At 44.9% G+C, this 23,043-nt stretch overlaps 3 protein-coding genes across 5 annotated transcripts; 1 reads left to right on the forward strand and 2 right to left on the reverse strand.

The window, feature by feature from the left end:
• Nucleotides 1–1,875: 1,875 nt before the first annotated feature.
• On the reverse strand, nucleotides 1,876–8,283 carry dtwd2 (DTW domain containing 2). The gene is made up of 6 exons (XM_061262448.1): nucleotides 8,080–8,283; nucleotides 6,455–6,545; nucleotides 5,778–5,872; nucleotides 5,085–5,277; nucleotides 3,488–3,616; nucleotides 1,876–2,796 (listed from the first exon to the last, which is right to left on the reverse strand). The coding sequence occupies exons 1-6, from the start codon at nucleotides 8,268–8,270 to the stop codon at nucleotides 2,626–2,628; spliced, it is 870 nt and encodes a 289-aa protein (XP_061118432.1). The 5' UTR covers nucleotides 8,271–8,283; the 3' UTR covers nucleotides 1,876–2,625.
• Nucleotides 8,284–8,907: 624 nt separating this feature from the next.
• On the reverse strand, nucleotides 8,908–19,165 carry pcyox1 (prenylcysteine oxidase 1). Of its 3 annotated transcripts, none has more exons than XM_061262445.1 (7): nucleotides 19,030–19,165; nucleotides 15,216–15,367; nucleotides 14,541–14,747; nucleotides 13,973–14,147; nucleotides 12,905–13,116; nucleotides 11,973–12,125; nucleotides 8,908–10,808 (listed from the first exon to the last, which is right to left on the reverse strand). In XM_061262445.1, exons 2-7 carry the CDS (start codon nucleotides 15,325–15,327, stop codon nucleotides 10,138–10,140), a joined length of 1,530 nt encoding a protein of 509 aa, XP_061118429.1. In that variant the 5' UTR covers nucleotides 15,328–15,367; nucleotides 19,030–19,165; the 3' UTR covers nucleotides 8,908–10,137. The 3 variants fall into 3 exon arrangements, with proteins under 3 accessions (XP_061118429.1, XP_061118430.1, XP_061118428.1); XM_061262446.1 differs by lacking the exon at nucleotides 19,030–19,165 and adding an exon at nucleotides 18,754–18,981; XM_061262444.1 differs by lacking the exon at nucleotides 19,030–19,165 and adding an exon at nucleotides 18,691–18,978.
• A 694-nt stretch (nucleotides 19,166–19,859) lies between these two features.
• Nucleotides 19,860–22,619, forward strand: fam136a (family with sequence similarity 136 member A). The gene is made up of 3 exons (XM_061263308.1): nucleotides 19,860–20,386; nucleotides 21,543–21,683; nucleotides 22,424–22,619. Exons 1-3 carry the CDS (start codon nucleotides 20,300–20,302, stop codon nucleotides 22,610–22,612), a joined length of 417 nt encoding a protein of 138 aa, XP_061119292.1. The 5' UTR covers nucleotides 19,860–20,299; the 3' UTR covers nucleotides 22,613–22,619.
• Nucleotides 22,620–23,043: the final 424 nt, after the last annotated feature.

Consider the following 23,043-nt stretch of genomic DNA (forward strand, 5'->3'; position numbering starts at 1 on the left):
ATGGTCATTTATTAGGGTGGCCTGTAGCGTAGTAGTTAAGGTACATGACTGGGACATGCAAGGTCGGTGGTTTGATCCCGGGTGTAGCCACAATAAGATCTGCACAGCCGTTGGGCCCTTGAGCATTTAATAACAATAGTATTGAATACCAGTATTTCTGATTTTTTAAATTATCGTTGTTACAAAGAAAGCAAACCACCCGCCCCTTTCTCAGCATATCCTTACACTTCATTCAGTCGGGGGAAAGATTCAGGTTTACTGAATTTCATTCTTGGGTTGAATGTGTTGCTCAGTCATGGTTGAAAGTAACCACATTTTTGTGATTAAATGATTATGGTCATTTATGGTCATTTATTAGGGTGGCCTGTAGCGTAGTAGTTGAGGTACATGACTGGGACATGCAAGGTCAGTGGTTTGATCCCCGGTGTAGCCACAATAAGATCTGCACGGCCGTTGGGCCCTTGAGCAAGTCCCTTATCCCTGCATTGCTCCAGGGGAGGATTGTCTCCTGCTAAGTCTAATCAACTGTACATCGCTCTGGATAAGAGCATCTGCCAAATGCCAATAATGTAATGTAATGTATAGATTTATTTCAAACAACCTCAAACTGCTGCAATTTATTGGCATCATCGATTTCCTGTTAATTTGACAATTGACAATAAAATTATACTCCTAACATACGTACATATAAGGCTTTAAATGGTTTGGCTGCAGAATATCTTAGGTTACATGTGTTCTACTCTACACTCACAAGGTACTGACTATTGGACAATTCCAAATATATCTACTATGACAATGGGAGAGACAGCCTTCTCATACCGAGCCCCTGTCTTACGGAATAATCTTCCTTTACACGTTCAGGCTTCAGAAATACTCTCTCTTTAAGTCAAGGCTCAAAACGTAGCTCTTTAGTCAATCCTTTTGTTAATTATGTCTGGGAATGGTAAATCAGGACCATACAGCTGTAATGTCAGGTGAGCTGACTGCCGTTGTCACGCTGAGGTTGGCCGTTCTGTGCTGGGTTGGGGTACTGTCTGATCTCTGATCTCTCATGGGTGTTGTATACTCTCCTAGTTTTCACCTTTTAGATAGGCTGCCATAGCACAGCACACTGGTGCTTATCCAACTGATGCGGATACATAGTATGCAACAGTTAATCTCATAACCATGTAGTGCCAAATCCTCTTCTCCTCCTCCTGGGGGTTTCCCCCCCCCCCCCCCATATCTCTTACCACTCATTCCATCTTAACTATTACACCAGACTGGCCAGCGGAGGATGGAATCCCCCTCCCTCTATCACCAGGTTCCTCCCAAGATTTCATCCAATTATGGAGCTTATTCTCGCTAATGTCTCAGTGTTTTTCTTACTTCAATGGCTTACTTTTGGGGAGATTCAGGCCTGGTTTCTTGGCTAATTTTATTTTATATTCCCACTTACTTGCCATTTACATCTACATGGAAATACCTTTGATTTGGATACCTTGCCAACTAATGAACGGGCAGATTAGCTATTGTTCTGCTTAACTCTTAATGTAGTTGATATATTAAATAAATAAAACAGATTTTGAGAGGAGACTTGTCCTACAGGAATGGCATTGTGTCTGTGAAAAGCTGTCCATAGCCAGGGTATTGGTTAAAGGTTTTTTTTTTTTTTTCTTTTTTTTTCTTTTTTTTTTTTTCCAGAAGTTCAGAAGTTTCACATTGCCATCCTGTGGCCCAAAACTTCCATCACCCACATTAGCTTATCCTTACAAGTGCTAATTCTTGTGAAATTCTCTAAATCATTTTTGGTGAAAGTGAGTAACCCCAGGCATGTTCAATGTGCCATGTTATTTCAAAACATACTTTAAGCTTAAACTTCACAGATTCCAATAGTAGTTTTAAGGAATTTTTTATTCTGCTAAAAAAACAAGAAACATCTCTCTCTCTCCTCATTTCCTGCTCTACAGGCACAGTTCTTTGGGTGAGCACCACCACAAAATCTGAATTTGAATGTTCCATCGTGCCCCCAGTGTAACTGGCATGACCTGTATTTCACAGGTCAAAACCAAATCTGCCACCTGTACCTGGAAAAACCATTTGAATGAATGTCACTGGGACAGAACTCCTCTGCTTATTTGCATGTTGTCTTTTGAACTGGAGAACATTGTGCACTGGTACAAAGTCTATCGTTTTCCCCATTTCACACACAAAAAAACTATGTTTAAAAAAAGATGTTAAGTCTTTAGTTTTCGATAACCATTCTTCACAATGGGGGGGGGGGGGGGGGTTCAGGGAGGCATTATACCCATGTGACATCATTGTTTGGGGGGTGTTTATTTTTTTTGTGGGTTAAAATACTACATCTGACACATTAGAAACGAGAGATTACTCCTAAGGAGAGGCAGCAACAATAAATAGTGATTTTTGGCTTTTTGAGTCCCCCCTTAATTAAAACCTCTGAGTGTATTGTCTTGAGTGTATCCATGTCGTGTGAACGGCGGTAATGGCCCTGCATTAGGGTCTGTCTGGGTGTTGTTTGTTTTGCTTGGTGAAAAGCTGTAATTACTGGATCACAGCGATGATGGGAGCCGGCAGGTTCCCACAGTCACACGGCAGCAGTGCGGAGAGGGGCCCCTCCCGGCCCTAAATGTTGTGATTGGTGACAAGGCGCTCCATCCTCTTGATCTTACGCTTGTTTTTTGGCAGGGGCTTGTGGTACAGGCCGTTCCGCAGAAGGTGCTCCTTACTGTGGTGCACCTGGGCCCCGTGCTGCAGCTGGAAGGAGCAGAGGGCCTGCAGGGGCCGTAGCAGCACCTGGGGAGAGCAAACACACAGGTAAACACACACCATACGCACACACACAGGTAAACACACACTATACGCACACACAGGTAAACACACACCATACACACACACAGGTAAACACGCCATATGCACACACACAGGTAAACACACACCATACACACACACAGGTAAACACACACCATACGCACACACAGGTAAACACACACTATACGCACACACAGGTAAACACACACCATACGCACACACAGGTAAACACACACTATACGCACACACAGGTAAACACACACCATACGCATACACACAGGTAAACACACACCATACGCACACACAGGTATACACACACCATACGCACACACACAGGTAACCACACACTATACGCACACACAGGTAAACACACACCATACACGCACACACACAGGTAAACACACACCATACACACACACACAGGTAAACACACAGCATACACACACACCACACACACACACACCCAAAGACAAACACAGGGCATACGGGCATAAAGACATACACAGACATGCACGCACACAGACACATGGCAGGAATCATTTGAGATCTTCATATATGTACATGCAATATTTACATACATGGACCCAACTTCTTAGGACTAATGAGGTTTGTGAGAACATACATTCAGCAGTTTTGTTCCCTTGGATTTATAAACAGCAAATTTACAATGACGCACCTCCTCGATGGCTTTGTTTTTCTCCATTATTGCCAGGGTGACGGCCGCACACTCCAGAGTGGACAGGCACATGTTGGTCGGCTGAGTCCTAATCACATACTGACTGGAGACAGTGCTATTCAGCTGCACCTGAAACACAATGAAGGCCCGTAAACACACACACACACACACATACACACACACACACACACACACAAGTGCCTATGACACACACAATGAAAATCTGAAATGGTTTTTCGCCAAATCCGGTCCATGTTGGTTAGCCCCCGATATAGTCATAAAACAGTGGGGCACAAGTGGAGGGCTGATGTGTGTGCTGGCTTCTGCCCCAGTAAGTTATTCTGGCCAAACTTTCTACCTGTGGCCAAACCAGCGCTGGTTCATTCCTGTACCAGACCACAGCAGCCCACCACATGCAGACTGTATGAATAATGCCAGACCAAATAAACAAATCCCAAAATGGATTGGCACCAGTGTATTAGGGGAACAATGTGACTTCAACCATTTTCAAGTTAAAATGGTGTGTTTAAAGCTGGAGATATGCCACCAGGGTCAGCACACCTGGTCCTGAAGAGTGAAAGGTTTGTTTTGTTATTCAGCACCTGATGCAGCTCACTGCAGTTAGTTCACCGCGCCTGTTTTTTGGGTCTGAACTGGCTGCTGATTTTGTTAAGTGAAAACAGAGCAGGGTCAAATATATAATTGTTTTGGATTCAAATACATTTCAATGCTTTACTGAGCTCATCTGGTGTACTAGAACCTATGGAATACTCTCAAAAAGAGCAACAAATGGTTTCTTTTCCGTGACCAGATGCCCAAACTTTCAGCGATTAGTACCGCACTGATTTCATATTTCTGTTTAGCTATACCCTGTACTTTCTTTCTACTGTTACTGAGTCATTGCACATTACAGATAATGAAACCATGAGATGATCATGCAAATGCAGCAACAGGAATACTGACTGTCCTTCAGGGAGTCCCTCCGCACACAGATGAGGTTACCTACAGTATAAACGGATTTCGCAAATGTCAATCAGAGAGGGTGAACAATATTTCAGTAAAATCTGGAAATGCATGAGAATGGATTCTTACTCTTGTGTTTTTTCTAGAATCAGACTCTGACTCTGTTGAAGATGGGGATGGTGAGTAGTCACATAATATTTTCTATTACAAAATTCTTGTAATTAAAATGCATATTGCTTCATTAAAACCCTGAAAGGACATTCAGGCCTACTGTTGAAGCATCACTTGCTTTGAGAGTGGTATGTAATGAATATTTACATTCAGAAAGTGTTCTGTGGAAGGAAAACATTTAGGAATGCAGGATGCTTAACCTTTTGGCAATTAACTCCTTCTCTGGCAGACATGGGTCAAATGCATAATTGTTTTGGACTCAAATCCTTTTCTAAGCTTTACTGATGTTGTCAGGTGTATTGGAACCTATGAAATACTCTCAAAAAGTGCAATCCCGCCTTCTGGTCCTCTTGGTTGGCTGAATCGCACCAGGCAAGATCAATTGAGCACAGAAAAGTACTTGAATGCAAAACAATTACGTTTTTTCACAGATAAAGGCAAAGTAAGACCAGGGCTGAGCCACCTGCTTGGGCAGACGGAAGAGCGGGTTCCTGTGGAACATGTCCTTGGCCTGGCTCCACGTGCCGTCGATGATAACGACGTTGTGGGCAGCGGCCGTAAGGTCCAGGTCCAGGTCCTCCAGGTTCTGTGCCTCTGAGCCCGGGTACAGGACCAGGGTCCTGGGGTCCTGACACACGGCCGCCAGCTCGGGGTTCCTGTCACGGAGAAGAGCCATCGATCCAAAGACACACACCCGCCAAACATGGACGCCGAGCAGCTTCTGACTGCGCTCGTTTCTTTTGTTGTGGCAAATGAACTTATTTAAATGTGTGCAATTCAAATGAATAACTTAATGAGTAACGAATTTGCAGAAATTCAGTTTTACCGTTGCGGCAATGTCGCAGAAGCCCGTTTCCTTGTTTACACACTTCTTATCCTTACACGCTTTGTTATATGGGCCGTTCATAGCTCAGGAGTAAAATAACCTGACACATTCCAAACTCTTTCACTGCCTGGAATTAGGCCACAGAAAATGTGCCGCAAACCAAAGAACGAGGAAAGTTTCAAAATGTTTGATTTTAGTTTATTCACATACTGTATTCTCATATCTTTCATTTACTGTTGGGACATTTTATGAAATGATATGTAAGCTTTGAATCGTCTCAATGAGAAATCCTTTCACTAAAATTTGATACTCCTTTATCATGACACTCACCTCTCCTCATTAAATCGCCTTCCAACAAAAACCTTGCATTTGTCAGGAGGAAGACAGGCTGCTAGCAGAGGGACGGTGCGCAGGACTCGACTCTCCTGAAAATGAAAGCACCAAAGAACAGAAGTTGGCTGAAGACCGATTAAAGAGGGCCGAAGACAGACACAGAACCGTGTAAGCATTCAACCTCTCCATATCAAACATGGGAAGGAAATAAGCCTATCAACTATATCGAGTGGAAAACAAATGTACTGTAAATCACACAAGTTCCACAAAGCATCAAAATGTTACCAAAAATCTTTACCACATTTCTGGCATGTTTAGAATGGACAGATGCCAACGCCTCATAGTGGTATCGCCTTTACATTTCACAGAGAACACACACTGCAGTTATCAGCAAATGGCAGCAATTGTTTAAACATAGGATATTCCATGTACTGGTTTGGTGTCCATAAAATTGAAAGCACATCTACAGTCATGAACTTCATTTGTTCAATTTATGCATGGCGAACAGCATCAACCAAACTGTCTGTCTACGCCACAGTGCACTTCAGTTTTGCATTTTATGGACCCACAGCAGCACAGTTTTGCATTCGATTAACTGAAATTGTGCAAAAGTGCATCAATATTTCCAGTCCCAACCTTGTGCACTTTTCTGCAGTTCCCACAACCCAACTCACTTCTGCAGGGTGCTGTACGATGTAGAGGCTTGTGGACACCTCCAGGGGGCGCACTGGCAGAAAGGGACACAGGCACACCTTCTGTGGGCGACTGGAGAGGAGAGATGAACAAACACGGTCACAATGACACTGTTAGGAACTCCCAGCAAACACGGTCACAATGACACTGTTAGGAACACCGAGCAATCCAGAATGTCACATCTTTCAGGCATGTTAAATAGCTTTCTGGTTAGCCAGAAGGTCAGCTGAGCTACGGTATCTGAGGTAGCATAAATGTTTTTATTAATTACCAATAAGATTCAAAGCTCCTAAAATTCACCCACATAAAATTTTTTATCCAAATCGGGATCTACAATAGTCAAGTGAAATATTTTGATATCCATGGATTCATGCATTCCATGTTACTTAGGGACACTGTAGGGTTGCCTTACAGTATACACTCAGTGAGCACTTTATTAGGTATTTATTAGACATTTTTTAGTTTTCTGCAGCTGTAGCCTATCCACTTAAAGATTTGAATGTGCTGTGTGTTCAGAGATGCTCTTCTGCACGCCACTGTTGTAATCAGTGGTTGTTTGTGTTACTGTCACCTTCCGGTCAGCTTTGACCAGTCTGGCCATTCTCCTCTGACATCTCTCATTAACAATGTGCTTCTGACCACAGAACTGCTGCAGCGTCTGAGACACTCAAACAAACCCGTCTGCCACCAGCAATCATTCCACAAAGTCACTTAGATCACATTTCTTGCCCATTCTGACATTTGCTCTGAAAAACAGTTGAACCTACTGACCACATCTGGATGCTTTGATTTACTTAGTTGCTGCCACATGATTGGCTGATTAATCATTTGCATTAACAAGCTGGTGTACAGGTCTACCTGATAAAGTGTTCACTGAGTGTATAATATAGAGACAGCGACGCCAATACACACCAATGGGGAAAAGATTCTGCCACACAGGGCAGCAGTCTTACTCATTCGCACCTGCTAATTTGTGTCCTCGGTCACAAGGAAGAAAACGCAGGTTAAATTACGTGCCTCGGCGGATGAACCAATGAAAAACGCTTGGGCAGAAATATTTTTAATTTGCGGTCAAAAATGAATGGAGTCCAATGGGAAAATTGGCTTTTTGAGCAAAAATATAGCTATCACTAGGGGGCGACTTCATATCAATTGGCGAAACTAATAACTCGTAAGCTGGCCCCTTATTAGTCGTACATATTTCTAACAGAAAATAAACTGATTTCCGGTCCACCGGAATGGTGCGTCCACCATTATAACCTAGAAAACGACAAAATATTATCATCCACTGGCAAATACTTTGAAAACGTTTGGGAACGAACAACGTAACGCACGACGACGTCCACTGTACGTGCTGAAACAACATCCGTAAACAGTGCGGCACGCAACGCACCGGTTTCCTGTATTGAATATCACTCGCTTCCAACGTCATTTAACTTTCTCCACGGTCAAAACGCAGAAGCACTACCTGCACAGATGTCTACAATTGACGTTGTGTTAACTGTTAGTAGTTATCGCAGTCTTGAGACACAGCCTCGTTCACGTAAAACATAAAGCTAAAAAGTACCGAGAGCTGCACGCTGCAAATGAAGCACGTTCGACTTACCCACACCGTAAACAAGTAGGACGCCTTTCATTTATTTCAATAGGCAACTCGGATAATTCCCCAAATCCACCCTCATTGTCCTCCCCCTCTCCCTGCAATGTGTCCGCACTGTGAACTGGCTCCGCGGAAGCTGTAGCGGGATACTTGTCAGAGATACTTAGAGCAGAGAGATCCCCGCATTGTGTATCCATGACACTGGGGCGTCTGAAAAGCGCCAACACGCGCACGCAGCCGCACTTCCGCCAATTATACTGTGCGTAAACGCTAGATGGTGCTATGAATGATGGTGTTTAATCTCAGTATTACTAAATAAAGGAGTTCCCTCCGTCCCGGGGCGTCGGGATTTCATGGCTTTCCTGCTCAAACTTCTTTAGCCTACAATTCATATTCAGTTAAAACTGATAATCATCAATCAATTTAATACCACTTTAAATATCCTAAATGAGAAATATTCAATGTTCATAAATGGAAATGACATCATCAAAACACGTACTTTGGCACACGATATTTACCAGGTGGTATTTACAATGTGAATCAACCTTCAGCCTTCAAATTTTAGTATGGTTCTCATTCAGTATACTGTGGTGTTTAATTCCCAGGAGGCAACGTGGTAGCGTCGTTGAGGTGGGATTCAGACTCAAAAAGCAAAATGTCCTTTTACAATTGCCTTCTATAAATGCAGGTGTACATACATGCAAGTTTGCAATTCAGGTGCAGGTTGAAATGTATTATTCAAATTAATTGTTACATTTCAAAGCAAACGGGACTCGACTCTAGAACATCAACACTCAACACAGTTCAATACAAAAAGCCAATGTTATAATCAAATTGTTTTTTGCGAACAGTTTTATTTTGAGAAAGGTTTATTTCAATAACACAATACACATTAAGGCTGGTACTGTTTTTGTGCTTTTCTTAGGAAAGGATTTAGTATCATCAGTTCAGTGCATTATTGACCTGAGAAACACAGGGATCACTGGAAGGCTCAATTCGTTTAAGGCAGAGCCTGTCGCACGTACAGTACGCTAAATTCCCTTCAACCAATAAGCCCTGCCATGAAAGCACATTCATTCCCCTTTACGCAAATGTAAATGTACCACACGCACCTTTCATTATTCCATAACGACCACTGCGATTCACGCCAAAATTACCTTCCTTTCACTCATTAAAATAAGAATTTCAGAGAAAATGACAACATTTTACACCAAAGTCCTGTGAATGCTTTTTCATCGACAAGAACCTAAACCCATTCCGTCTCAATCTCCATAACACCATAATTTAACAAAATGCGGCGTCCCGGTTACACACATTTAGAAATTCTACCCTTCCATTCTATTACAGTTAGCCATTCAGATCATGATAGTTGTCCATCATTTCAATGTTACATACAGTAGATCTCTTAATTGAACCGTGCTCTTGACCAACCCATCCATCCATCTTGAAAAAAATTCCCTTAAAAAATGTGGGTTGCTAATAATAAAGGCACTAGCCCAAACAAATACCCCATCTACCTAAATCCTGGTCAGTTAGCACCATAATACCCATGTTGTTACATCAGAAATTAATGTAATTAACAAATACAAGAATAGCAGACAGGAGCATGATTGCAGAAGCATGCCACCACTTTACAGAGCATTCTAGATCTAGGGCCCGCCCCTCAAACCCCCGTGTGTAGGGCTCTAATTCTAAATCTAAAGTCAGAACTGTAGTTTTAGAGCCCCAGGGATAAATAAAACTGAAACTACCTATCTAAATCCCTGTAGTAATTATGTTTGAAACATTACATTATTTAGCTGATGCTCTTATCCAAAGCAACTTACAGTTGATTAGACTAAGCAAGAGACAAGGCCCCCTGGAGCATTGTGGGGTTAAGGGCCTCGCTCAAGGGCCCAACAGCTGCACGGATCTTATCGTGGCTACACCGGGGCTTGAGCCATCAACATTCCGGGTCCCAGTCATGTACCTTAACAAAAGACTGTTTCCACAGAGGGGTCCACCATGGCCCAATCAGAGGACCTCTCAATGTTCAACCCCTGTTTCTGTTCTCCGGGTCCCTCCCTACAGCTCGCTCCTGAGCCGGGCGTGCAGGTCCTCCTGGTCGATTTTTGTCTTCTGGCCGTGCCAGCGGTGGTGCGCCAGGAGAACCACGTTCCGGGCGGAGATGGCGCTCATCTCCATGGCGCTGGCCGCCCACTCCACCGCGCCCAGGTAGTACAGGCGATCGTGCAGGACGAACGGGGGAGTCCTCCTGAGGGGCCGGTCGTACGAGGGGTACGCCAGCCACTGCTTCCCCCACACGGTGTCACGGGACAGGAACATGGCGGAGAGCTGGGCCTCGCTCAGAGGCCGGGGCGAGAAGATCTTCCATACGTTGGAGACGCTGGCGGCTGGGCGGGAGTAGCCGGAGGGGATCTGTACCGGGTCCAGGGAACTCAGGCTGCTGATGAAGGCGTCCTGGTACTCCATGGTCAGGACGTCGGACACCCGGAACTCTGAGGGGGGGTCAGTGACTCCCAGGAAGGAGGTGTTGAGGAGGCCGTGCACCAGGGTGACCGCTACCTGGTGGTAGCGGCCGGGGAAGTGGGAGGGGATGGGCGGGCTGAAGCCTTGGAAGGCGATCTGGGAGAGGCCCGGGTGGAGGGGTGCGGCAACTATCACGATGTCATAGAGAGAGTGAGCAGAGCCAGAATCCCCAATGTAGCTGACTTCATACAGAGAGACCATGCCCCCTACAGCAGAAGGGGGGGTGGGGGGTGGAGACAAAGCCAAAGGGGTGACGACAAGAAAACATTTTGTCCATCCATGCATAGCTGGATGGACAACCACCATCTAAAGCTCAACCCAGGTAAGACTGAAATGATAATCATCCCTGCCATTACCTCTCCCCATCTGGATCTCTCCATTTCCCTAGGGGATATGGGCAATTCCCTCCTGGCTGGCCTCCCAGCGTCCGCCATCAGACCCCTCCAACTTATCCAGAATGCAGCAGCTCGTCTGGTCTTCAACCTTCCCAAATACTAACATGTCACCCCCTGCTTACTTCCCACCACTGGCTGCCTGTCATGGCTCGCAGCAAATTCAAAACATTGGTGCTAGCCTTCCAAGCAGTTAAGGGGTCTTCCCCAGCTTACCTACAAAAAATCATCAGACCCTACACCCCTGCCAGACCTCTTCGTTCAGCCTCCACAGGCCACTTGGCACCTCCCCCTCTCCGAACTTCCACCTCACGCTCACGACTACTGTCTGTTCTGGCTCCACGGTGGTGGAACAAACTCCCCGTTGAGGTCAGAACTGTAGAATCTCTTCCCACCTTCAAGTGCAAACTGAAGACGCACCTCTTCAAGCACCTCTCCCCGTCCCTCCCTATGAACCTTAATTGTTGTCTTTCTGTGATTAACTTTTTTGTGTATCAGTATTTTTAGTTTGGTTAGGTAAGCAGTGTTTGGCTAGTTAAGGGGTTTGGTCATACTTTTGCGTTGTTTGTTTGCTTCAATCAAATAGGCCCTGGTCCTTATCTTTGTTGTGCAGGTAGCAGTTCAAATTGTACTTCCCTCTAGGGTCTTTCAGCGCACTTATCCCTGGTTATGGGTATGCACTTTGTTGTACGTCGCTCTGGATAAGAGCGTCTGCCAAATGCCATTAATGTAATGTAATGTAATTAGTCTCAGGATAGAGACTCTAACTGCTCTTAGATAAGGACTAAATCTGAGACCCTTTATTAATACGGATGCTGATATTGGATCCGTTTTTCCTTTAAGTTCATAATGGGTTAGGAGCAGGTTAGCATAAGGATGTAAAAACCTGATCCTCAATCAGTGCCTCTACTCTGAGATACTTCATGAGTATACCCTCAGCACTGCAGTCGGAAGAGTTTGGCCGTTCTGTTCCCTTACCAGTCTTCATGGGCCGCTGTTTGGTGGTGATGGCAGTAACCCGTGCTGGTATTAGCTCAGCCTTACTGTGGTACAGCAGTCCAGAGCAAACCCTCTTATTACCGCCATCTACTGCCCACAGGCCAGAATCTGCCCCCGCCAGAGAGACCGCCCCTGGGGACCACAAACAGAGTCATCTGTACCCCAGTACCATATTCATGTGATTAAACTCATTTTCATGGACACACAGTGAAGTACAATGAGTGACGAATACACAGATATCAACTGATATCACCATTGATATCTGTGCATTAGTAATTTGCATACACGTTAGCACAGACAGTGTTTTATTAGCAGATGGATATTGGTAATGAAGGGACAAGCGCGCAGGCCTGATCTCTCCTACTTAGATGTACTGTAGCAGTAGCACTGGCCAGTATCTGGACCATTTTTGGCTTTGTCTCAAGTCATCGGCAATAGTTTTGCCAAAGTTCTTAAAATCAGTGCAATCACCAAACTTGGGCCTCGTCAAAATTAACTAATTATTGGGTATGCCCCATGTTGGAAGATCAGTTGTTGACTGTACCCACACATTTTCAGAATCTGAGCTGATGATTAATTCACTAAATGGAATTAGTTTCAAAGGTCTTTAAATTTAACATTGATGGAACATTCCATGCTTCTTACAATACTCTGACAAATGTATATTGTCATTGCTAAAATGGAACTTGATAAACCACTGCATTTCTACACTGTGCCACACACCTGAACTGGCAGCTGGTTGCTCAAATCTGCAGGTAAATGAGAAGCACACAATGGCTGACTGGCCTGTTCTTTTCTTTATGTATCCTCCTATTCTTGCTGCATCTGATCTTCACTTCGCTGGTTTAACCATTCTTCTGGAACTGTGTATAGTGTCCTATCCCCCAGTCATATGAAGCCTCTGGCCGTACCCACGAATCCGTTGATGCGGACGCTCTGGCCGTAGTTGACCCGGGTCACGGGCACCACGACCTCGTTCAGGAAGCTCTGTGAGAAACCCGCCCTCAGCATGGCCTCCTCCAGCGTCTGATTGGCTAGGAGGAGGAAACTATCCCCGCCCATTGCATGGAGGAGCCCTTCCACGCTAGAGAAGGAGTAGCCAAACTGCTGGAACTGGTAGATCCTGAGGGTGAGGGGGAATAGTGAAACAGAGGCAGAAATGAACAGGGTGGATTCATGGGCATGCAAGGCCTCTCCCCCTTCAAGGCAAAGGCATAAACAAATGCCTGGATGGACCACAAGTGTGTTCAAATGAATATGCAGCCAGTCCATATAGATTAGTGGTCTCCAATCCTGGTCCTGGAGAGCTACTGGGTCTCCTGGTTTTTCGCTGTTCTCTGCACTTAATTAATCAATTAGAGCAGCTGATTACACAACTCACCTCACCTGGTTACCTGGGTCTCAACAAAAAACCAGCAGACCCAGTAGCTCTCCAGGACCAGGGTTGGTGATCTCTGATATAGATGGTCCCTTTACAACATGCTCTGACCAGACCATCAGTTCAATTTCAATTCAGTCAATTCTGGAAATGAAATGGAAAATGAAAATATTGAATTCAGAATTCAAAATAAATTTTTCAATTGAATTGAAATAAAACTGACCCCAACTCGGTCTCTGGGTGATGAAGTTACACACCTGATACGCACGCTATCCAGCGTTTAAAGAGCACTTCCAATGGAAAAGAAAACAAAATACAGAGAGTAGGAAATTATTAGACCAGTGCCTGGTTCAATTTAGCATTCTGCCATTTTAAATGTGTTTACAAAGCAGCAATGCATCATGGGAATGTACTCTCCAAGGTCAACCCTTTTGTAGGGGTGTTGACAGTTCTTTTAATGGTCTTTGATTTGCTTGAAAAGGCACCACCAATCACCCAGTATTTCTAGGCTGCCCTTACAGGCACATTGTCCATAGGAACTCCACTATAAAACTCAAAGCGACCACATTTCCAACCAGCAAGGTGTTGTTTTAAAATGTACCTCATAAATTTGTCCAAAATGCCCTCCACCCACATCTGCATGCGCAGGAAGTTGAATCCATATCGCCAGAGTAGGCGCAGGAAGTTGACGATGAACCAGTCGCTCTCATGGAAGATCAGCTGCTCCCCGTCGAAAATGGCCATTTTGGAGGGGACGTCCTTTCGCTGGGACAGGCCTGGGTGTGGGACAGGAAAGAAGGAGCAGAAAGAGTGCTTCTGGGAAGGTTTACTTATTATTGTGACTACATAGTATGCCAAATTTCAATTGATCATAATTTTTTGTTACATTTTTGATGGCAATTACATTTACAGAAGGCATTATCAAATTGGACCCCCTGTGTATGCTTGTTTTGGTTAAAACTGCACACCCTGATTTGCAATGAGCAATTAAAATATTAATGATTCATAATAATTATGAATTTTCCATATGGAAAATGATCCCTGAATAAAGAGGTTTGGCCTCTTAACTGAATATTTGAAGTGATCGGCTGAAATACAAACCAGCACACACAGGGACCCCACGGCCAATATGTTAGTTAGACATAATGCTGCCGCTTTAGATCTCATACCCAGCCTTTCCAAAAAGTGCTTCATGTGCAGGTTGAGGGGATGTATGATGCTCCCCCCCACCTCGTACTCCGCCCCCCCGATCTCCTCCGTGGCCAGGCGCCCTCCCACAGTCCCGGGCTCGAACAGGTCAATCTTCACCCCCGCCCCGAACTCCTGCCGCAGGAAGTAAGCCGTGGCGGTGCCCCCGATGCCGCCCCCTACCACCGCTGAGGAACAGGAAGTGACAGGACCACGTCACATCCAGCAGGCCCTCTCATCCAGGGCGACTTACATGGATTTCAGTTCAAGTATATACAGCTGAAGCAAGTCAAGGCTCAAGGGCACAGCGGTTCTGCCACAGCTGGGATTCGATACGGCAACCCCCGAGGAACAAGCACAGTTCCCTAAACAGCATGCTACACTGCCGCCCAATAGCCAGAGACCTTCACCCAACAGAATATTCACCCGCCACAAATAAGCAGGCCAATTAATTTCCCTTGTTGTTAGGCATTTATTATTTTTTGTGTCTACATCATATTATGTGTCGTGTTATGGGATGTTCAGTGGAACATTATCTAATACAATAAAATGAAAGTTATAAAATAAAATACACAAACACAGATGGTAATGTACAGTCACAAACCTCACTAGCTCACAGAAAGGACAGAAAACTTTAGTGACGGGCTTCAGATTACCTATTTTCTTAGGATTTTCTCTGAGCTCAGGGGCTGAAGCCAGGCCTCGACGCCCGGTCAGACACAGCCCCAAGAACAGGAGCGTTCTGGCTGGCAGTGTTCGCAACATCATCCTGGGTTAGGCATGCCACTCATTTAAAAAGTATAGGCATCTGTGAAAACAGGTAAAAGCAGAAAAATCTGAAAACACAAATCCCTCTCGAACAGACGTGTATAATCTTATCCTGAAAGGGCCAGATCAGACCTGGGTCAAATGTGTAATTGTTTTGGATTCAAATACTTTTCTGTGCTTGACTGATCTTGCCTGGTGCACTTGAGCCAACCAGGAGGACCAGAAGGCAGGGTTTGCACTTTTTGAAGAGTATTTCATAGGTTCCATCACACCCGACAAGGTCAGTAAGGCATTTGAATCCCAAACAATTACATACCCAGGTCTGGGGAGGATGCAGGTTTTTGTACAGCACTCAGCACTAAGACACGTGATTATACTTACATTACATTATTAGCATTTGGCAGACGCTCTTATCCAGAGCGACGTACAACAAAGTGCATACCCATAACCAGGGCTAAGTGCGCTGAAAGACCCTAGAGGGAAGTACAATTTCAATTGCTACCCGTACAACAAAGATAAGGACCAGGGCCTATTTTTTTTTTTAAAGATTTTCAATCAACAAATCAACAAACAACAAAGCAAAAGTGACCAAACTTAACTATCCAAATACTGCTTACCTAGCCAACTAAAAATACCGAAACACTACGTAAATCACAAAGACAACAATTAAGGTTCACAGGGAGGTAGGGAGGGATGGGGAGAGGTGCTGCTTGAAGAGGTGCGTCTTCAGTTTGCGCTTGAAGGTGGGGAGAGATTCTACAGTTCTGACCTCAACGGGGAGTTCGTTCCACCACCGTGGAGCCAGAACAGACAGTAGTCGTGAGTGTGAGGTGGAGGTTCAGAGAGGGGGAGGTGCCAAGCGGCCTGTGGAGGCTGAACGAAGAGGTCTGGCAGGGGTGTAGGGTCTGATTATTTTTTGTAGGTAAACTGGGGAAGACCCCTTAACTGCTTGGAAGGCTAGCACCAATGTTTTGAATTTGATGCGAGCCATGACAGGCAGCCAGTGGAGGGAAGTAAGCAGGGGGGTGACGTGTGAGTATTTGGGAAGGTTGAAGACCAGACGAGCTGCTGCATTCTGGATAAGTTGGAGGGGTCTGATGGCGGACGCTGGGAGGCCAGCCAAGAGGGAATTGCAGTAGTCCAGGCAGGACAGAACCATCGCTTGGACCAGGAGCTGGGTTGAGTAGGGGGTGAGAAAGGGGCGGATTCTCCGTATGTTGTATAGGAAGAACCTGCATGACCGGGTCACCGCCGCAATGTTCTCGGAAAGGGACAGTCTGCTGTCCATCACCACGCCGAGGTTCCTTGCACTGGGTGATGGCGTGAGTGTGGTATCCCCGAGGGAAATGGAGAGATCCAGGTGGGGAGAGGTATTAGCAGGGATGAATATCATTTCAGTCTTGCCTGGGTTGAGCTTTAGATAGCGGTTATCCATCCAGCTCTGGATGTCACTCAGGCAAGCAGAGATACGGGCAGAAACCTGTGTATCAGATGGTGGGAACGAGATGAAGAGTTGGGTATCATCCGCATAGCAGTGGTAGGATAGCCTATGTGCAGTGATCACAGGGCCAAGGGAACGAGTGTAAAGAGAAAAAAGAAGCGGGCCTAGGACTGAGCCCTGGGGAACTCCTGTGGCAAGGGGCCGAGGTGTCGATACCGTACCAGCCCAGGCAACCTGGAAGGAGTGACGTAAGAGGTAGGACTCAATCCAGTCCAGGGCTGTGCCACAGATGCCCGTTGCTGACAGGGCGGACAGGAGGATGGAGTGATCCACAGTGTCGAAGGCAGCAGAGAGATCTAGAAGAATGAGGACAGAGGAGAGGGAGGCTGCTCGTGCGGCATGGAGCGACTCACTGACGGAGAGGAGCGCGGTCTCTGTCGAGTGGCCCGATCTGAAGCCAGACTGATGGGGGTCTAGCAGGTTGTTGTTAGAAAAGAAAGAAGAAAGTTGAGTAGAAGCAGCTCGTTCTATGGTTTTAGAAAGAAAAGGAAGAAGAGATACCGGGCGGTAATTCAGGATGATGGAGGGATCCAGGCTTTTTTAGCAATGGAGTGATGTGAGCCCTCTTGAAGGATGCTGGGAAACAGCCGGAAGACAGGGAGGAGTTGACAAGGGAGGTGACAAATGGGAGAATGTCTGGTATGATAGTCTGGAGAAGAGAAGAGGGGATAGGGTCAAGGGCACAGGTTGTAGGGCGGTGGGAGAGCAGGAGTTGAGAAACACCAGAGTCTGTAAGGGGGGAGAAAGTGGAAAAGGAAGGGATGGGCCTAGAGGGGGGGGAAGGGCACAGTAAGGGGGGCGGTGGTTGTAAAGGACTTATCAAGGGCTTGACTGAAGACCATGTGTCCAAAGTTCAGCTAATTGGTTGAATCAGGTGCCAAAAACCTACCCTTTTCAGATAGTACTGCACACCCCTTATCTACAATGGTCCATCAGTGGGATTTCAATAGCAGCTATACAAAGAATACAACAAATAGCCTATTATTGCGGCGAATTTACTATAGAGAGAAAACAAAGCTTAAAACATGTCCATATTTACTCATGTTTCATTTTTTATTTTTACAACCACCAGCAGCATTCATACTTTATTGAAATACAATTTCAGCAAGTCTATTTCGAAATAATTTACAAATGCCAAATGACACACACTTCCAATGACTAGATTTAGAAACTAACTTAGAGAAGATCATAGCGTTAAGAAACTGAACACATGAAGCAGCATCGGTGCTCGCCCTCTACTGTAATATCGCTTTCTGTGGGAAACCCTGAAAGTGCAAAACGCTTGGTATGCTTTAGGCAGAGCAAAGGCATACATTGTAGGATAGCACAGGTGACTGTCACTTTCAGCAGGACGATATAGCTGGTCGTAGAAAGTGGTGACGATAACCTAGTAAGAGCTGTTAGCTACTTAGATAGCTATAGTTAGCAAAGCGGGTAAACATACAAAAACTAGCAAACGTAGACGACTTTCAGAAATCTCGGTTAAGGGATTTGCTAGCTAATTTGCGAAGCAAGAAAAACTAGCGTTCGTTAGTTAATATTCACAGTTTGTTAAGTTACCAGGCTAGCAGCTAGCTAAGCTATATCGCTAGTATCAAACTTGACGTAATGCTAACTAGCCTAGTTAACGGTAGCTAGTTAGCAACATAACGAACTTGAACTTAAGTTGAAGTTTACTGTAGCTGGCTTCTAAACACACATGGAAACTTAAAGGTAATTGCTAGCTAGCCATCTAGTAGCGGATGTTATTAATGTCGATAAAGCTATAAGTATAGCATGAACTACAACGTTAGTGTACATACTTAAAATACAAAAAATTAAGTAGCTTTGTTAAAGCATTCGTCTTTCTAAATAATACTGACCGTCACCAGAGACAAACAAAAGCAGCGTTGACTTAACGGAGAAAAAGTAACTGGAGTTCATACAAGGATAATTCAGCAGGATAGTAGCTGGCGAATTGTTAGGCTACATTAGCCAAGTAAGATCCAATGTACACATAGATAGATAAGCATTCAAGACAGCCAGCTCGTTTTCCAATGAAGCCGGTGGAAACCCTCTTGGAAGTCCAGGAACTAAGTGGAGTGCGCATGTTTCTTTGTTAGTGAGTTCACTGACTTTCCTTAAGTAACTAAGTACTGTACTCTTAAGTCAGAAAAAATAAAAATAGATTATGGTTTGACCTTCACAGAATCAGCACTTACAAGTGAGGAAAGTTCCGGGAAAATATATTGTCTTTCAGAATTAAAATTTTCCATGATTTAAGGTGTGCACCTCGATAAGGCAGGCGTCATTTGAACTTAGACCCAGTTTTCACATGACTGACACCTGTGTTATGATATGGGAAGTGGCCTACTAGTATGCATAAGGGAAGTAATATCAGTAGCGGGAGAAAAAAAATCCTTATGTCTCACCGGCCCGTCTGGGATTTTTTTGAATTCATTACTTTTTTTAACGGTGTCATTTTAAATAAAATAATTAAAGCGTTAAATAATTCAAGGTTGAATACAGGGTATTCGACTGTTAAAATATTATGCAGTTATTTTACAAATATCTATATTATTATTAAATTAGATTTTTTACTGGTTGTCATACAGTTTTACATTCTGTTTCACCGGGAATTTCAACCAAGGGGTTTAGAGCTATTAGCTAACAACTTAGAAGAGAGCTCTGAATAGACTCGGCTATAGAATAGAATAGGCTATTAGTTTCGCCCATTGATATCAGCTCGCCCCCTAGTGTTAAAGTAAACGCTATATTTTCGCTCAAAAGCATATTTTCCCATTGGACCCCATTCATGTTTGACAGCAAATGAAAAATATTTCCGCTCATATACTGATGTTCAGCTGGAGAGATATGCTACATTTTGGGAAGTTTTGGGAGGTCTGATTTTTTTTCTATAGCACACAGACAAACATACTTTGAATTTGCTCTGACGTAAAATCTTTGCGACCTCGTTTGGCAACTGCCCAATAGTTTTTCATTGGTTCATCCGCCGAGGCATGGACTTTAACCATGACTTTACCCTGCGTTTTCTTCGTTGTGCATGTGATCAAGGACACAAATCAGCTTGTGCGGCTTGTTTTCCAAATCGTATTATTATGTGTGAAAAAGCGCAGTCTTTCGCCACAGTCTATGGTAATATCACTAAATGCAAAATTCCGACGTATCACCTGTTCCAAATGCAATGCGCGTGCGCAGTGAACACGCAATGGCTACCGCCATTCCGCCGACATAAGTGAGAATAGTATAATCGGGCAGTTCCCAATCCCATGCGTTCCGGACTTTGAGGTGACCTTAGTGAGCGTGCACAAGCAATCTGGTTTCGTAGCAGGCTGACATAGTAACAGAAAAACGCGTTTTCTTATTCTAGAACTACAGCGGGGTTTACGCAAACGAATCGGATAATATAAGCGTTGCACGCTAGTGGTATTTAATATCAGATAACAAGCTAGCTGATTTTATTGATCCGGTATGGCAGAGGCGCAACAAGCTCGGGTTCAAAATGCAGTAGAGGAGATGGTTCAGGATTTGGAACGGAATCACATTCGCAAAATGCAGGTAAGTTGTCACGCTGTGTAAGTATGGATAGTTGGAATAGCTGGAGAGATAATTGCTTGTCTGGATTTCTTTGAGCTTGGAAAAATTGAATGGTTGTTAGCTTCCATTGAGTTGTTGGTGAGTTCCTGATAGAGAATTTTGTTTTATCACAAGCTTGTGCCTACACATGGATGAAACATAATATCTCTTTAGGGAGGTAGCAACAATTCTGGTGTTTTAGGCGTGTTATCTGGGTGGTTAACTGAAATAACGCTAATTTAACTGATCTGTCCGCGTAATGCTTTCCAATCTGCCTTGGCATGACATGTTCGGTACGTCGGTCTTATCCACTATTAAAACGCCCATGAAGGTCAGCCCCTACACCCGTGGCGAATTCCGGACGGTTTTACCATTTATTACACAAACCGTGGCCCACCTTCTAGATAATGTATAACAACAGTAAGTTTAGCCACACACACGTTATACATCATGAGCATTTTTATCAGATGTAACGAGTTGATTTTAAAATGTGTCAAAGGTCAGAAAAGCACGAACTCCACTTAAATAAGTTGTTCGTTGAACTGCATTCTTCATAAGCACACCTTCTAGTAACACAGACCCTGCAATATTGCATACACGTTTTCTGAACATTTTAACAGTGAACCCACTTCCATTTTCATTAGCCTTTCATGCCAGGCTTGTACCTCTCTGCTATGTGCCTGGTGAATTCTGCTGGTCAGACTGATAAACCTTCCCACTTTTCAGGACGGAACCAAATAGCATCAGATCATTGTTTGGTCTATGGTGAGAACGGAGCAATTCAAACCAGGAAACGCCTATGCAGAGCCCCCCTCTGAGAATCGGACCACCACATGATGAAAGGAGTGTTTTGAGGACTAAATGTTACGACTGGCGACTAAGTGTTAATGTTAGAATGCTGTGAGGTGTAGTGGAATGGAAACAACCTCCAGGCTTGGAGGATGTTCCATTAGGTGGCATGTAGTAAGCATTTCTGGTCCATTTTAGTTGTTGTTGGCACATAGCGTGTTGTCGAATTTAACATGGCATTTGGGCAAACTGAATTGGCACATAAAATGGTTTTATAATGCAGACTTGAAAATGCTGCCTTATATTACATTGCCGTACATTAATGTTGCATGCAATTACTGCTTTTCAGGGCAGAATGTTCCAGTGCAGCGCTGAATGCTGTGAGCGGCCAACAGACTCCATGTCCCAGGTGCACCAGTGCATCGAGCGCTGCCACGCGCCTCTGGCACAGGCACAGAGCCTGGTGACCACAGAGCTGGAGAGGTTTCAGGTGAGAAATGGTAAATGGTAAATGGTTGGCATTTATATAGCGCCTTTATCCAAAGAGCTGCACAATTGATGCTTCTCATTCACCCATTCATACACACACTCACACACCGACGGTGATTGGCTGCCATGCAAGGTGCCGACCAGCTCATCAGGAGCATTTGGGGGTTAGGTGTCTTGCTCAGGGACACTTCGACACAGCCCGGGCGGGGGATCGAACCGGTAACCCTCCGACTGCCAGACAACTGCTCTTACTGCCTAAGCCATGTCGCCGTCATGAGAATACTCATGACCTACGCTTTAGGGGTAATGATACAGAAATGCACCATTTGTCATGAAGCCACCTTACTGGTAGAACAGAGTGCCACGAATCAGAGTACGTTGGTATAGACTAATAGAATGACAACAAAGGAGACTAGTGGATCTGTTCCAGCTGCTTCTGAGAGTGATATCCACAGAGGGCCAAGATACAGTATATAGCCTGGTAACTATACATCCTGGAATTTTAAAATGAATTCTGTCTGTCTCACTAGTTGCACAATACGAAGAAATGGACTACAGTGTGAATCGCAGTTAGGAGACGCATGCGATTTCTGTTGATTTTGCATCATAGCTTTTTTTCTTCCTGTAATGAAGAAATAAACAGGTTGAAGAGAACTAAGTTACAACAGATTTCCAAAAAGCGTTAAGAGTGGAAAATGGTCAGAGCACTCACCTCGGTGTCTGTCTCTCCCTCTTCCGTAGGACCGTCTGACCCGCTGCACCATGCACTGCAACGACAAGGCCAAGGACCTGTTCGACTCGGGGGCCAAGGAGGCGGCCGTGCGGAGCCTGATGGAGAAGTGTGTGGGCGGCTGTGTGGACGAACATGTCAACCTGCTGCCCAGCGTTACCCGCAAACTGAAGGACAGCCTGGCTGGGATCTCGCAGTGAGGGGCAGGGGGCAGGGGGCGGGGGGGCAGGGGGCGGCTTTCGGACACTCGGCTGGGCAGGGGCACAGACCCAGACTCCCAGCCCTCGACCACAGACCGACGGAGAGACCGAGGAGAAACCCTGGGAAGATTTAGGAAGAAGTATTTACAGTACAGGCACACGGTAGGATAGGCGTGGAGGCTGACTCGATATAACACTGGGAGAGAACACGGCTCTGGAGGCGGGGTTGGCGTTGTAAAATGCGTCGGTTTTGCTCAACAGACGCATGCCATTGGACTGTCTCAAGCAACTCTTAACAAGAACCAGCGCATTCAGTGCTGATAAAGGTGCTAACATAAACAGGTGTATGTGCAACACACATGCATAAAATCTTATGTTGACAAAAGAACATTATCAAGACCCATCCATTTAGTTTATTATAAAGATAAAAC

The sequence above is a fragment of the Conger conger genome, chromosome 12, assembly GCF_963514075.1.
Source record: "Conger conger chromosome 12, fConCon1.1, whole genome shotgun sequence".
NCBI lineage: Eukaryota > Metazoa > Chordata > Actinopteri > Anguilliformes > Congridae > Conger > Conger conger.